Source organism: Oryzias melastigma, linkage group LG1 (assembly GCF_002922805.2).
Source record: "Oryzias melastigma strain HK-1 linkage group LG1, ASM292280v2, whole genome shotgun sequence".
NCBI classification, from domain to species: Eukaryota; Metazoa; Chordata; class Actinopteri; order Beloniformes; family Adrianichthyidae; genus Oryzias; species Oryzias melastigma.
The window spans coordinates 18,183,352-18,199,520 of NC_050512.1; the positions used below are offsets into that span (position 1 = coordinate 18,183,352).

At 36.4% G+C, this 16,169-nt stretch overlaps 2 protein-coding genes across 2 annotated transcripts in view; one reads left to right on the plus strand and one right to left on the minus strand.

Annotated features, from left to right (window-relative positions):
• Positions 1 to 194: 194 nt before the first annotated feature.
• Positions 195 to 3,028, minus strand: cisd2 (CDGSH iron sulfur domain 2). The gene is made up of 3 exons (XM_024289272.2): positions 2,779 to 3,028; positions 1,231 to 1,445; positions 195 to 1,125 (listed from the first exon to the last, which is right to left on the minus strand). Exons 1-3 carry the CDS (start codon positions 2,879 to 2,881, stop codon positions 1,036 to 1,038), a joined length of 408 nt encoding a protein of 135 aa, XP_024145040.1. The 5' UTR covers positions 2,882 to 3,028; the 3' UTR covers positions 195 to 1,035.
• Positions 3,029 to 3,783: 755 nt separating this feature from the next.
• suclg1 (succinate-CoA ligase GDP/ADP-forming subunit alph) overlaps positions 3,784 to 16,169 on the plus strand; it is a 21,334-nt gene continuing 8,948 nt past the window's right edge. The window contains exons 1-7 of the mRNA XM_024289861.2: positions 3,784 to 3,920; positions 5,922 to 6,022; positions 9,013 to 9,129; positions 9,238 to 9,450; positions 9,840 to 9,897; positions 11,162 to 11,245; positions 13,988 to 14,139. Of these exons, the coding sequence (XP_024145629.1) occupies positions 3,887 to 3,920; positions 5,922 to 6,022; positions 9,013 to 9,129; positions 9,238 to 9,450; positions 9,840 to 9,897; positions 11,162 to 11,245; positions 13,988 to 14,139 (759 nt within the window). The 5' untranslated portion in view covers positions 3,784 to 3,886. The remainder of the gene's footprint in view (positions 3,921 to 5,921; positions 6,023 to 9,012; positions 9,130 to 9,237; positions 9,451 to 9,839; positions 9,898 to 11,161; positions 11,246 to 13,987; positions 14,140 to 16,169) is intronic.

The following is a 16,169-nucleotide window of genomic DNA, read 5'->3' on the forward strand; positions in this document are numbered from 1 at the left end:
GGGGGGGGTCCACTCACTCCAGTTCTCTATATACAGTCAGCCATTGCTTTTATCTGTGAATGCTAACTTTTATATTTCGCTAGCTTGCTAAAGTTAGCATATACTTCAGCATCGCCTTAAAAAGACACTTCTGTCTGTTAGCATGCCTATTGACACAAGTTAATTGACAACATTAAGCAAAATAATAACAAAAATCACTTTGGTACATTTTAATTCATATTAAACTTCAACGGTTTTCCAACTTAAACATAAAAATGAGCTGTTTTAATTTGACAGCACTATTTATTCAAGTATTATGAGTATTTATTTTGAAATTCTTTAAGCCAACAAGAACAGAGGAACACTTATTCACAATCATCTGTTAACCTTTATCTGTATATGAAGAATAATTGTAGTTAAAAAGTTAGCAATGACTTAGATAACACATACTAAGGAGAAAAATATGCACTTTAGAGCAATTCTTGGTTAGAAAGGAGTACAATCCTCTGCAGGTAGCTGATGTTAAAATTAGCAACAAGATAGTATTATTTAATGCCGTATGAAGGAAATGAGGTTAAATACAAAAAAAATCTTAAGGAATGACTAATCATACATACTATAACTTATTTCATATATAATGTTAACTTTCACACCATGAAAGAAAAGGCAGATTAAAACGTGGTCAACTAAAAGGCATGAAAGAAACCTTAACAGTGCAATGAAAACACGAATGTTAATCACATGTTGGTCTATGGAGTGCGTGAGGGGAAAAGGTTACCCTCTGATTGTCAGAGCTCTCAGAGTCAATGTAAGTCTTTCAAGGTTCAAGGTGGTCCTACTGTTCTTCATTACACAAAGACTCCACATAATTAGAAGGGACTATTTTGTAATGGCCAAGCTGATAAAAAAAGACGGTGATTCCTTAATTCCTTTAAATAACGCAATTTTAGAGACAGGCTGCAGATTGTGTTATCGAATAAGAGACAATGTGGCACAGACAAAACCAGAAAAACACAAATACATGGCAGAACATGTTAAAAAGAAAGCATCTGTGGACTATAGAATCTTCTTTTTGAGTATGAGCGGTCCCACGTTGTCTCCAGTCAGTTCATTGTGCTTTAAGTGCGACTTGTCACAAACAGGAAACTAAAAGAGGAAACGACTTCATGTTAGCTGATCGGCGAGATGCACCAAAATTGATATTTACACACAGTAAAAGTCAGAAAAATTTCAAATAAAATCCATACTTACAGTTTTGGAGCGCCAGCACCGACAGTAACACACATTTTGACAGTTCAGGTCCTCAATATCAATTTCATTGACCACTTTTGGGTTTTCTTTCTGGATCTTCAGATTGATCAGACTGTCTTTCTGCTTCTTCTTCTTGGGCAGAAAAGGCCGAATGGTCAGATAGCCCAGCAGAGCCAGGATGCCCAGGAGCGGCAGCAACCGGAGCCACTCAGACACTGCAGACAAACACGTTTTTGCACATCAGCAACAGACAAAAAGGAACCGTGTATGAGCATCAGGTAAAATTCAAATATGAGGCTTGTCAACTCTAAAAGAATATCTATTTTTGTTGTCACCAGCAGCTCTATCTGACCTGACAGGACATATTTTCTGAAAATACTGCGTCAACCGTTCAATGATGCAACCAAGTATGTCACACATCTTGTTCTCTTATTTTTTAAGCTGTTTTACATAGACGCCAAATGCACTTCACCAGCTTCATGTCGGAGCTGGATTTAGTGTCACCTTACATTATCAGTAACTGGGGGGGAATGCCGCAGGGAGGTCTGGAAACAGCTGTGGGAAAATCCACTCAACACTTCCCTACATCATGAGGCACAGGCAAAAACAAGCCACAGATGGGTGAATTATCACCGACTTCAAATAAACTTTGGAAGTTTTAAAAATAACGTAATTCTATTAGTTATGTTAGTATTTTTTAACACTCATTTATTGTGTCAAACCTATTGAACCCGTAAACAAAGTTGCCTTTTCTGTCCATTTTAAACAGGACATTAACTGAATTCTGCAACACAATGTAATGCGTTTACGAGCTGACACACATCATCCCACCGATCTGTGACAACAAACAGGTTTAGTGTGTTGCTATGCAAAAAGGGTCCAGGGGGAATAATAGGGATGCATTTGTTTGATATATTCAAAGTACTGCAACTACAGCTGCAGCTGATGAATGAACTGTTGGTGCTGAACAGACCAGGAAATGCTATTGCTGAAATAAAAAAAGAACTCTTGCAATCAAGAGTTGAGTTAAGCATTAATAAATGAGGTAAAAACCAAGGTGACTCATACACGTTTTGTCTTCAAACTTATCAAAAAGCCTACATTTTTAAGTAGCACATGCCAAACTAGATATTTATCAAACAAAAATCAATTTTTTCTGCAGAATGGATTAATTTTGGCGGGTAACCAGAGTCACATGTTACAATTCTGTAGCTGATAATTATGTATCAAGCCTGATTTTATATTTATTTTGGGACGTATAGGCACGTTGTGCTAACTCTGAACACACAGAAACACGCACACAAACGTTAGTGAGAAACCTGCAAGGAAAAAAAGACGGTTCCTTTAAGGACAGGAACTACTTTTCTTTTAATTTATTATTAAATCTGCAAAATTAACAAGCCCTTTTGTTGCTGCATTTGTCAATAGATGATTAATTCGCGGGTTTAAATGTGCATCTTAGCTCACATGTGAAGCTTTGTGCTCAGTAAGAAACGTTCAAAAGTCAATTTCACGTGACAGAAGAAGAGCAAGGCTTTTATTGTGTACCTGTTAGCTTGGCGAATCCACCGATGGTTTCCGGTAGCGGAAGCCTTTTCAGATAGGCTGGAAGCTGGACTTTTATTATTTTTGAAATCGTTTCGAAAACCATCTCGAATCGCTCCGCGGGGTCGTGTTTTGGGTTTGACTTGGTTAGTTCCTGGGTTCGCTTATGTCATTACGTTAGTTTGAAGGCGCACCTCGGCGCGCGTACGTAAACTTTCCCCGTAAAGAGTCAACATTCTGAAAACAAAGCGTATTCGCGTTCGTGAATGCAGCTTTTATTGCCATGTGACAACAGCGTTCGGCCAATCAGCGTCGGAAGAGCTGGTGTCCTCTGATTGGACGCCGGCGGAGCAAAAGGAAAATTGAAGCAAATAAATTAATGTTTTCAGTAAATGTGGAATTAATTGGAATAATTTTAGTTGTAAAGTATTAGAGCAGCATCGTCACTAGTGAGAATCAAAGCTGCACAAATCTCTTTTTACAAAATACATTTTAAATTGGTTTAAAAGTCAATGCGAGATTGATTTAAAATTATTGCAAACTTTAAATACCTCTAAATCTATTTTTTATCATTCACAGAAAGCTAGCTGTTTACAGTCTTTTTTATAAAATACAAAATAAATATGAAATTTATACATGTAAAAGTCTGCAGCAAATTACCTGTATAGAACAATGTCGGTTCAGTATATTGAAATCCAATACATTTTAGATATTGGAAATGTATGTCTATTTTTTTTTTTTTTTTTTAAATCGCCTTTTTTATTTTTATTTTTATTTTTTTATCGATTTGATCAAATTAATAGTCTACTTTGGCAGTCTAAGGGCGCCATCTAGTGGTCTTGTTTTAGCACTTGACTTCAATATTCAGAGTAAGCTGGAGCCCCGATTTCCGCCTGTATAAAAAAAACAACATTTTTCTGTTTTTATTCATGTGTGTACATATATCATTAGCTGCATAGATTTAAAATAAATATCTTAAAATATAATGTAATGAAAAACCTTTTTTCAAGACACAATTTTAAAACTTGCACATTTTACAGGCATATCTTTGGACAGCTGCAGACTTAGTGTTTGGTCCTCAGACTCTGGTGTCATTGCTGAATGACCGAAGATGTCTCATAGCAGGTTGTTTGCCAAGCTGCTGTGTAAGTATTTACAAACGCTGCGTTTATAATCATTTGAAACGTTGATTCGCACATTTTTGCAACAAATGCAAACTTAACGCGCTCCGTTTTTACGCTCTCCGTGGACCTTAGTTCACCAGAATCCCAAACTGTCCATGCTACCTAGCCACATTAGCTCTTCGACCGCTTCAACGGGGTTGGACTGTACTGAAACTCACTGACAGCTAGCCACTAAGCTATCTAGCTAATTTTTGTTTTGTTTGTTTTTTTTAAGCTAACGAGAACAGTCCCCCTAACTTTACTAATGCAACGTAGCTGCCTTAAAAATATTTGCTTTCGGAACTGCTATAGTATGTATTTCATGACAGCACCGACTTATAGTAGCTATTTTAGCAGCTCTGTTAGTTTTTATCTATTCTGAATTATGACTGCTGCGTGTTTGCGACATTGTTTATTAAAGTAGATTGTCCCCCCAGTCCCATCCCACTACTTCTATAGCCAAACTTAAACATTCAGATGGTAAAGGTAAATTGAACTTTGCACAGTGACGCTGGTGTCTTGGGGTCAATGGGTCAAAGTTCATTCATTCAGCAGCTGGTACTCTGTTTCTACAGTTTGTGCACCTCTGTAGTGCTGATATTCCTGCTGAATGCTCTTTATATCTGTCCAGTTCAGAGCAAAATCATTTTTGATATCTAACATTTATATTTTTTACATTGGTTATTTGTCTTTTAACATAAGACATTCTAGTATAAATTAACTATAACGTTTCACACTATCAATGTAATAGTTTTAAAAAGTATCCTCTTCTTTACAGGGTTTTGTAAAGTGCAATTCAGTTGTGCTAAATGTTAGTTAAATTTTAATGTTAATTGAGGAATTTTAAATGCTCCTAATTACCGCTGTAAAAGACCAACATAAGTTGTTTATGGGGAAAAAAGTGTTCAAATTACAATAGTGTTTTGCTAGTTAAAATATTTTCTTTGGCTTTTTATGAGATAAAATGTATCATCTGTTTAAACCTATTGGGGTTGTGCTGTTCAATTTAAAAAAATCAGTGTCATGTCACCTGAAAACTTTTTGGCCTCTGTAAATTTGTTGCTTTTTAAAAGTTTTTTAAATTAGTTTCCAAAATGTCAGGACAGATGGAAAAGAAAAGGCCACCACAAATTCCCAAAGCTCCAGATGACATTTGCAAACTTCAATCTGGAAAATTTTGGCCTTTTTGCTCAGTAATCATCAGAAATGATTAATTGATGTTTTGTTTTTGTTGATTTTATTTCGGCTCATTGACACAAATTTCTACCCACACGCACACTCGATACATTTTTCCGAATGTAAAATTAGAACAGGTTTCTCGTTGAAATCGAATCTCATGCCAGAATAATCCATCTAATCTGATGTTGTGCAAACATTGTCTAAGGTTGTAAGGATCTGTGTGGAGCCCCTTGAAGCATAGTTTGTTGTCCATACAATGAATGCATGCCCTGCATCTAAACTTATCTTTCTTTTTTTAAAAATTATTTATAGCATGCCAGTCACAGTGTTGGACAGCTACAAGCTGCTCAGTATTTGTCAAAATTTCTTCAGTTTTTGACATCTGAAATGATCAAATGTCTAAACTAAATTTTTTTTTTTTTTTTTTTTACTCATGTTTTTAGATAAAGGTTGTGATCAAGTTTTGAGATAAGCTGACACTGTTACTTAGCAACAGTAGAGGAGATTGCTGTCAAACCACTGGGGGTTTTAAGCCCTACTGATAATGTTTTTGAAGGAATCCTGAAATTAGGAGTCCCATTAAACATTTTACCTTTCACTGAGCAAAGACAAATGTCAGATGTGAAACCCTCCCCTTTTCCATATCGTTCATATCTGCAGCTTCTTCTCAGTTTAAATTGGACACGGTAAATGTTTTTGGTATCATGCAAACTTCAGCTTTTTGACAATAATTTTAGGCTTTGCATTGATGTCTGACAGCCGCTTGTTCCCTGTGTTTGTTGTGTGTCTCGCTCCATCCATTAGTGCAGCAGAGTGGAGTCAGACATTGCTATACAGGAACGAGAAAGAACCTCTACATCTCCAAGGACACAAAGGTCATCTGCCAGGGTTTCACAGGGAAGCAGGTTTGTTTCACGTTCAATTATTCTGCTCTCGTCGTGTGAAATCTCAGTTTTACCTTGAAAGATTCTTTGGCAAATGTTCAGTTTTCTGTATGACTGAAAGCAAACTAGAGTGTTCTTTCACTTTTTAATTCTTGGCTTGTATCTAGAAAGGGTGCAACTGCGTGTTTTTTTTCTTTCTATCTTATCCTGACCAGAAGCTGAGCAAACAGATAGAAACTAAGGGCCTTCTGTGTTTAATAGATTGTGTTGTTGCAACCTGTGTTGTATAGTTTTAAAATGCATAAAGTGTGTACCTATATAAACTGCTTTTTGTATTTGAAACTAAGCTTTTATTTTTAGTATTATGTTCCTAGTATTTTCCTATTTAATTATGTACACTTTGTTTTTCCTCCACTGTTTCTTTTAACCAAAACAAATTTTTTTGTAGCTTACAATAAAATACATTCGAAACATTTTCCACTTTTTCTTTTAAAAATAAATGAGGATCCTCAAGGCAGAAATTTCACTGAAAAGGCAGGAATTTTTTTCTCCTAACTGTACTACTGTGTAATCAGATGACTTTAGTGCGCTTTTGTTTGCTTAGATTATCTCAGTTTAACAGCAATATCTAACATGTATGGTGAACCGTGAACTCCTACAATAGTGTGTAAAGGTTGCATATTTTTTCCGATGGCCAAAATTTTAGTACCGAGGCCCTTTTGCTGTATTCATTCCTCTTTTGCTGACGTTTTTGTTTCTAGTTTGGCCTCTAAAGAAAAACCCAATATGAATTTAGGCATTTCAATAATTTGACATTTGCAGATGAACGGCAAACACAACTTCTTATAAGCTAATGTGCAAAAGCAAGCAGGAAAGAAAATGTGTTTCTACAGCTTTATCTCTTTTGGAAAACTTCATGCATTTTTCATGAAATAACCTAAACTATACTATTTTTTTAAACTCAAAAGATAGATAATCTTTTGATTATTTTTCAAGTATAATTGTTCTGTTTTTAGCCCAAATCTTAAAAACCTGTGTCGTTTTCTAGGACATAGTTTCTGCAGAATGGCAGGAGTTCATTAGAAATTCCCCTCTGAGTTGTGGGTCTTTAAAAGTTTTTGGATTTATTTTACAGCTTTAACTTTATTGAGTTTAAACTAAAGGTGTAATTGTTTTGCTGTTTTATTTTGACCTTTAACATCTCTCATTCATTATCTGAGCTAAAAGTCAAGAAAGGTTTTTCTTCTGAACAAAGTGTGTTTAACAAGGATTTAGCAAATTTATATTCCGCTTGTGTCTGTGCCTACATTTCATTTCTTAGCTTCCAGTCTGAGGCTATTAAATATAGTTCCAATGAACACTCTGGGTAATTAGAAATAGATTAGCAATGAAGCAGGTGCTATCCCGCACACAATTTGGTGTCCTCCCGGCTTGATAAGTGAGCCGTTTTTCCAAATGATTGTCCCAACGTTTGCGATAATAAGAAGTGGTAAAATCAGCCACGTTAGCAGGGTGAAGAAGCTCGTTAAAACTGTGGAGGGAAAATGCTGATTCATGGCTTGTAATTCCTCCTAATGGGCCATTTTTTTTTTCTTTTTGTTCGGGTCTTGTATTCATACTTTTAATTTGTACTCCTCGTTGTCTTCACATCTTTACTAATAATTGACGTTATCATGGAACATACTGGCAGCAAATCAGTTTTTCTTGCTCTAAATCCTCTAGAGCAAGTTCCTAAAATCTCTGATTCTGCGTTTGTCTCCATTATTTATCATTTCAAATGGACCTTGAAGGTAATTATCATGGGATGAGTCAGTCGTGAGCGTTGGCTGCTGTCCTTCTCAGCTCAGGCTATAGGCAGCATTTAATGGCTTCATTAATCTGTTAAAGTGACAACATTTTGTCAATCAGACATTTGTCACTTTTCCGTTAATGTGTCTGATGGCTTCATTCCTACAAACAGAGCTGGGATTGGTAAATCGGTTAAGTTTGATGCATTTAATAAAAGTCTCATTCTTCAGTTTTCTCACGTTGCATAACCATCACAAAGAATATTAATGTTGCAAACAGGCTGCAATGTTTTAAGTTTGTTTCATTTGCCATCAAAAATGTCAAAAAATAGCTCCAAGTCCCTCAAACAACCCCAGTTATTTTGCCCTGAAATGTGACAAAAGATTGTATAAAAAGTTTTTAAAAGGTAAGAATTGAGATTAAAAAGTTATTTTAATTTGTATGCTTTTCTTACGTAGTTTAGTCTTTATTTAGAGGCAAACATACAATTTCCTGTGTATTAAATTGCTACATAAAAATGCAAGTGAAAAGTAATTCAGAATAACTTTTTTTGCAGCATAATGCTAATCTACAATTTTGACTTTAAATTAGTTATTTTGTCAGGTTGTCTTTGTTGTGCCCATCTAACACGGGTTGATCTATTAGAAGCTCCTTTTAGGCGTGAATTGAAAGCTTTTGCTGATTAGCCTCACACAGAAAACAACACATTTCTTAGAAAATTCTCAAGTACAATAATTGAAAGATCAGTGACTAAAACGCTGGCAGTGTCCAGAGGAAGTACGTTGGAAAGACTCAAGCTCATGAAACACAAACACAAGATGATTTTTAGTGCCAAAATAATAACTTTTATTTTGAAAGCAAATTTAATCCTCACATCTAACTAATCATATTTATCATTTATTGTCAGACAAAAACTGTAATTTCAAGCACTTCTGCAAGTTAGGTTGAAGCAAGCCACTTTGCTTCACTAGTTTTAGTAATACTAATGAAGTATATGGAAAGGAAATGGAATATTTTTGTTTATTTTTTCCTAATTTAAATAAAGTTATATTGTTATTTCTTGGAATCAACCTTTAAAAACAGGAAAGTCCCTACATTCCTAAACTCTCTGATCTACAAACTTTTCTTCATCTTCCAACTGATTGCTCAAAGTCCTCTTTACTTTTTCAGCCTAGATTACCGATGCTTTCGATTTGGCTGATTTGTTTCCTCTCTCTATGCAGGGAACGTTTCACAGTCAGCAGGCTCTTGATTATGGGTCCCAGTTAGTTGGAGGCGTTTCACCCGGTAAGGGTGGGAAGACGCACCTCGGCCTTCCGGTTTTCAACTCCGTCAAAGAGGTATGCACTACTTTTCGCCTTTCCATTGAATAAAACATCGGCTTTTGCCAGAGACATTAGATGGCACTGTGTGCCCACTTCAGTTGCACCTTTCTGTCCTCCCTGCAGGCGAAGGAGGGCACAGGGGCAGATGCCACTGTGATTTATGTCCCGCCCCCTTTCGCGGCGGCAGCCATCATCGAGGCCATCGACGCCGAGATCCCTCTGGCTGTGTGCATCACCGAGGGCATCCCCCAGCAGGACATGGTGAGAGTGAAACATAAGCTGCTCCGCCAGAACACCACCCGCCTGGTGGGCCCCAACTGCCCCGGAGTCATCAACGTAAGCATCCACACATACAGTAACACTCCTGTTCATTTGTTGTTTATGGCTTCATTTTTTGTCTTTAATCAGTTGAGAGCAAAATGTTGAAATTTGATGAAAATATCATTAATTTACTTGTAAATTACAATATTTCTGGTTAAAGAAAAAGAAGTGTTTTCACTTTGCAAAAAACATGATCACCGGCTGTAATACTTGCGTGATTTTTCTATATCTTAGAGAGATGTATGTCCTCTCCACCTCCAAACTCAGGTGAATTAGGCTCCTAAATGGTTACAGTGCTAAACCAATTCTTTATAAGAATGATTTATTTGGGGAGAACCCTGTAAATTTGGGACAGCAATAATGTGAAAATATGTTTTTAATGTAGAACTCTCACTTTTTTTCAGCCTGGAGAATGCAAGATTGGCATCATGCCGGGGCACATTCACAAACAAGGACGCATCGGTGAGACTTTTGCTTTAACGCTTTTTGAAGTATTTTTTTCTCTAAATGAAAATCCAGTTTCCCCAAAAGAAAAAAAGGCATCATTCAGTATGCTCAAAATTTGTTACGCTGAAGAATTTTGAAAAGCAAAAACTGCCTTTTTGTAGATGATCCTTGAGAGCACCGAGATTCTATAGAAATACGTGATTTTTCATTTCATTTAGCAGTTTCTTCTTGACCTCAAATACAACTAAAATCTGTGCTCAATTGAAATAACATCTGAGTCATTTTTTGTATCAAGTTAATTGAAAACCATTATTATTAAGAAGATGCATTTCCTGTTTCTGTAAGCCAATTTCAGTATTTTAATTTGAACTTCACTTTGTCCAATATTAAATATAGTTCATTAAAAGGGGTTTAAAGAGTTAAAGAAAAACGATCTTAAACTCTTTTTAAGGACAATTCTGGATGTTTATGGCTCTGGTTAATATAGATCCATGTTTTATTTTATCATGTTAGAATCTCCTTTAAGTTATTTTAGCATAGAAGCAAAAAGTCAGTATTTCAGTGGGTGAGGCACAACTATAAATGTTACCCTATTGTTCTGGTTCCAGCTTGATAAAAACCAAAAAAACACTCCTGTACTTCCTCCAATGATGTAATTGGATAATAGCTGGTACTCCCATAACACTTATTTGCTTTCTGATTCGTCATATCAGGTTTACTAACACTCTTACATCTGTAGATTTGGACAAAAGTTCTCCTCCAACATCTTTGGAAATACATTGAAGGAAAAATAAAACTTTTACAATATATTAGCAGTTTATTAAAGGCTTTGATATCAACCCCTGCTCTTGATAGATTGATCAGCTGACTGGTGCTGCCAAGTCAGACGTGTGAAATTTGTTCCCCACATTTGACCCATCCTCTGGGGGAGTGGTGAACTGCAGACACAGCCACACTTGGGAACCATTCGGTGGTTTAACCGCCTAATCCAACCCCTTAATGCTGAATGTCAAGCAGGGAGTCCCCACTGGGTCCCATTTTTAGAGTCTTTGGTATGACACGGCCTGGATTTGAACTCACGACCTTCCCGTCTCTGGGCGGACACTCTACCACAAGGCCAATGAACTGGTGAATAGAATCTTTACAGGATGTTTTCTGGTGTGATGATTAAAAAAAAAAAAAGGAAATGTGTCGAACTGTTGGCTACATTTTGTGAAACATTTTGATGAATGTGTTTGCACTTGTTCATTCGTTTCTTGCTTTACGTTCTATATTTTAGGGATTGTTTCTAGATCGGGGACTTTGACATATGAAGCTGTGCACCAAACTACACAAGTGGGCCTGGGCCAGTCGCTCTGTGTGGGTAAGTTACAGTCACAACAAAAAAACAAAAACAAAAAAAAACTTTATTTTGAAATACAAACAGGGCTAAAATACTTTAAAACTTGAATCATATAATATCCTAAAACAATTACATTTGTCCAGCACCATTTCAGAGCTGGATGAGGCCAAAATATGAAGCTATTCTGAAAATAGGATTAATAAATCTAAGATGGTTTGCATCTGTCTTTGTCGTTATTACAATAAAATCAATTTAACGGTGACAAAGATGTAAGTAGATTTTTCTGCAGTGTAGTATTCCAGTGTTGTTATTTTCGTTATGATCAGGTAAAGCATAAAATAATTTTTAGTGTAAAAATTGTATGACTCACCGTAATTACAACAAACAAATCAGTTTTTATAGTGCTACTAAATGATGTTTCTCTTTTTCCCCCCGCAACACTTTCTGTAAGGATATTATTTTCTCTGATGTATGGAGCTTTTAACAAGATGAACTTGACCTTTGCTGAATGTTTAAAAATTGTTACGGAAGATAATTATCTAAGTGTGCAGCAAATTAAGCCGTTAAAATACTTCAGACTGCTTTCCTACTGTCTCTTGTAAGGCTTTGCATATAATCTGTTGTTCCACTGAAGAATTCAGTATTATAAAGAAAACATGGAGGTAGTATTTTTGGTTTTAAAAAATGTTTAAAACACATCCGTCGCAATTGTTTTACTAATAAATTATGGCATTTTAGAGAAGCAGAGAAACACAGGTTTCATGTCACTTAACTTAATACATGTTTATTTTGTTGTCTCAAATAAATCAGTGTGAAGGTTCTTCATCTCTCTTTGCAGACCTTTAAAAAAGGACAACATCTAAGTAGCAGTTTTGTAGTATATTTGTTTCATTTTGAGTCCTCTTAGCAGTAAGTTTTTGTCTTGGAAAATGAAACTGCATCCACTGTCGTCTGTTATAAAACAACATCCTATGTGAATAGGAAACAACTCTACGTTTGTACAAACTCAAAAAGCATCTTTACATGTTCCAAAAGTTATTTCCCCTTAAAGGGATCGAGCTTGCTCAACCAAATTTAACCATCGTAGCCAAGTATTTAGCAAAAAAAAAAAATAATAATAAAGTTGTGATGTGCACCCTTTTTTATGAAGTTGGCATATTTACTAAAGATGCAATGTGAACATTTTTATCTATATTTGTATTTTGGGGGATTTTGAACTAATTGTTTTTTTCTTTTTAAACTTGCATTATTTCTAAATAACATTAAAATTGGCTAACATTTAAGTGTTGGGAGCTTAATTTAGTCTGGAGCATTAGCTGTATTGCATCATATCATTTTAGAATGTTACCAGAAATACTTTTGACAAACTCATCTGTCCATAGAAAGTCTCTGTTGGACGTATGAATTCCATGAAAAACAACTTGGCTTCATTATTATTTCAACATTTAATTATGGAGTATCCTCCAGTCAGACTTAATAAAGCCAGTCTTGCAACTGTGTTAAATATTGTAAAGTTCATTAAGGGCCTTTATTGGTGAGCCTCTTTGAGACTTCTGTGGATTTTGGAATGCCCTTTGGGCTTGTGCAAATTACAGTTAATGCAATATTTAATATCGCTAATCTTTAGTGCTGGTAATATGATTCTTCTAGATGATTATTCTCCTAATTTATTTTCTTCATCTTTTGAGTTTTTCCAGTGGTATTATCAGATATTTAGGTGACTTTTGATCCCTAGAGTGATACTCTGACTGTTTGTAAATATAGTTTTTGTAGCAGTATGGATCGCAAAGCTTTGCTACATCTGTTCCTGAGATGCCTACGACACAAATGTGACGTAACTGTCTCATTATGATAAAGATATGGTAGAAAATAGAATCATTTGAAAAATGTTCATAATCAGTGGAAAATAGTGCATACTATGTGAAGCCTATGTTTAAGTTAAACTAAGCGCCTCAGAAAGGACTCTGCATTGTGTAGCCATCTTGTTTCATCCAGCTTTTTAGCACATATGGTGCTTCACTATTTATCATGGGAATTATGTTATTAAAATAACTCATGATAGACAATTTCTGCAAGAAATCTTTTTTTTTTTTTACTACAATACTTGTCTTAAGGCTGTAAAACCCCTCACTACACATTTTGAACACTGACAGACACTTTTCTCTCTTCTTTAAACTCTTGGGCTGCGTTCACGCCAAACGCAATTCGCAAGGCGAATGTTTCAATGTTAAGTCAATGCAATCAGACCCAAATGAAAGTCCTGCGGCGTGATTTGAGCGATGAACATGGCGGTCTGGCAGCAGCGTGGCGTGGCTAGAGTTCAAATATGTACATCTTTGAATGATCAACTCAACCCAGACATGTACCAATATTTTTGTAGAACTCTTCACAATAAATAAATCTGATCTCTCAAATTCATCAATGTCTTCCATACATAAGTGAGATAAACACAGACGCCCCATGTAGCAATTAGGCTAAACACATTAGCTGGTAGCTCCTTCGACACCATGCTGAACGCATTCTATGCTTTTTTTTTTTGCACAAAAAGTTACTTCTTAGGTAAAAGCCTTCATAGATTTTATGGGTTGGAATTACTGGTTAACTAAATTACGGTAATATTAATTTCATCCTAAACTGGAATGAACCTGCTTGTGTTCCAGAGGTACATTTTGAAGAGGCTGCCAGATCACATTTGCACAAAAATCCTTCTTTTATCAAAGAACATTTGAGGGGTGCAAAGCTGTTTTCTTTCTCTTTTGTTAGGTATTGGTGGGGATCCTTTTAATGGGACAAACTTCATAGACTGTCTGGAGGTGTTCCTGCAGGATCCAAAGACGGAGGGCATCATCCTCATCGGAGAGATTGGAGGGAATGCAGAGGAAAACGCGGCTGAATATTTGAAACAGCACAACTCCGTAAGCCAAAAACCCGCCTGACACCTTTGATTTCTCCTCACTTCCTAACTTGTATTTTTCTCCTACAGCGACTCACATCAACAGATGTGTGTGCTGGTATGAAAAATGTATAGCTTTGCTTTTTTTTTTTTAAATGAACACTTAGTAATGCCCTTTCATCTTGCGTTTGCTCCAGTGAACACAGGAAATCATCAGAAGTGAGAACATAGGGAAGCTGTCAGTGCGTTCTTTCTTTTAGATTGCAGCCTCAGGCGTTCTCTCTTAGTTCTCCGTGTGATGTATGTGATCGGGTTAAAGAATGACAGATGGGATGAAGGTGCGATTCACAGGTCATACTGGCCAAATCAACAGTTTCTTGTCTTGCCCCTCTCCAGAAGGCTGGAGATTAGCTTCTCAAACCAAGTGACTGTGAACATGTCATTCACGACTTCATCGGTAGAGACGTTTTCTGTATTCCAGATGACTTCTTCCATGTTAATTTTTCAGTGTGTGTTTTTTTTTTTTTTTTTGCAGTTGTGTGCAATTGTGTGCGTGCCAGGCAGTGTAGAGCTGAGAAATAGATTTGATTTGCCCTCAGCTCCCCTAATGCATGCAAATCTCCTACTGGCGTCTCAGGAGAATAACTACTCTCACACAACAAATAAAGTACAAACACCCTCCACCCAATCACGAGGAGTGTTGACAGTGAGGGACAGTTCAAATGGAACAGGGGCATGAAAAAGCCCAGCAGAGCGTGGGAGTAATCTGCAGATGTCCCGTTGAAAGTCAATTGTGGAGAAAATTGTTCATAAAACAGTGCTCTTAGACCTTATTTTTAATAGTCAGGAACCGTACAAAGATGTCAGAACACATTGTTTTCACTTTGAGTCAAACTTAACTTTTCTTCATTTGAATACATTGGGATTCAGCTCACATGAAGGCTAGTCTCACATAGCTGGAGCTACTTCTACGGTTCTGTTTTTTGGAGGTAGTGCCCTTATGTGGAAAACACCTGGAAGAAAAATTAAAAAAAAACAGCTCAGTTATGATCGCTCTGTAATGAAAAAGCAGTAATATGTTTTTAAAATACACCTACATTCATACAATGAGACAAACATTTTTTCAGTCACTGATTCTGAAAAATATCCCACAATAGAAGTCTGATACACTTCAACTATAATAATTTCAGAGCAAAAATACATTGTCCCCAGATAATACACACGTGGGCAAAAGTGTTGGTACCCCTCAGTTAAAGAAGGAAAAACCCACAATTCTCACTGAAATCACTCAAAACTTACAAAAGTAACAATAAATAAAAAATTATTGAAAATTAAACAATCAAAATCAGCCATCACTTTTGAATTGTTGATTAACATAATTATTAAAAAAAACAAACTAATGAAACAGGCCTGGACAAAAATGATGGTACCTCAATGAAAGATTGAAGACTATTTGACCAGAGTGACATGATTAACTCAGGTGTGTCCTTTAATTGACATCACAGGTGTTTCCAGACTCATAATCAGTCAGTCTGCCTATGTAAAGAGAGACAAGTAGTCACTCTGCTGTTTGGAGAAAAGGTGTGTACCACACTGAACATGGACAACAGAAAGCGAAGGAGAGAATTGTCCCAGGACATCCGAAAAAAATTATTGACAAACATCTTAAAGGTAAAGGCTATAAGACCATCTCTAAACAGCTTGAAGTTCCTGTGACAACAGTGGCTCATATTATTCAGAAGTTCAAGACCCACGGGACAGTAGCCAACCTCCCTGGACGTGGCCGCAAGATGAAAATTGATGACAAATTGAAGAGACGGATTGTTCTAATTGTATCCAAAGAGCCAGAACAACCTCCAAAGAAATTAAAGGTGAACTCTAAGGCCAAGGTACATCAGTGTCAGATCCCACCATGCGTCGTTGTTTGAGCCAAAGTGGACTTCATGGGAGACGACCAAGGAGGACACCACTGCTGAAAAGAAATCATAAAAAAGCGAGACTGGAATTTTGCAAAAATGCATGTTGACAAGCCACAAAGCTTCTAGGAGAATG

What these genes read in the sequence shown, in the direction of transcription:
- cisd2 (XM_024289272.2), bottom strand. Translation starts at nt 2,881, where the DNA reads ATGGTTTTCGAAACGATTTCAAAAATAATAAAAGTCCAGCTTCCAGCC. An exon ending in TGGATTCGCCAAGCTAACAG is followed by an intron (nt 1,446 to 2,778) that starts GTACACAATAAA and finishes GTTTGTCTGCAG; the next exon opens with TGTCTGAGTGGCTCCGGTTG. An exon ending in GGTGCTGGCGCTCCAAAACT is followed by an intron (nt 1,126 to 1,230) that starts GTAAGTATGGAT and finishes TTCCTCTTTTAG; the next exon opens with TTTCCTGTTTGTGACAAGTC.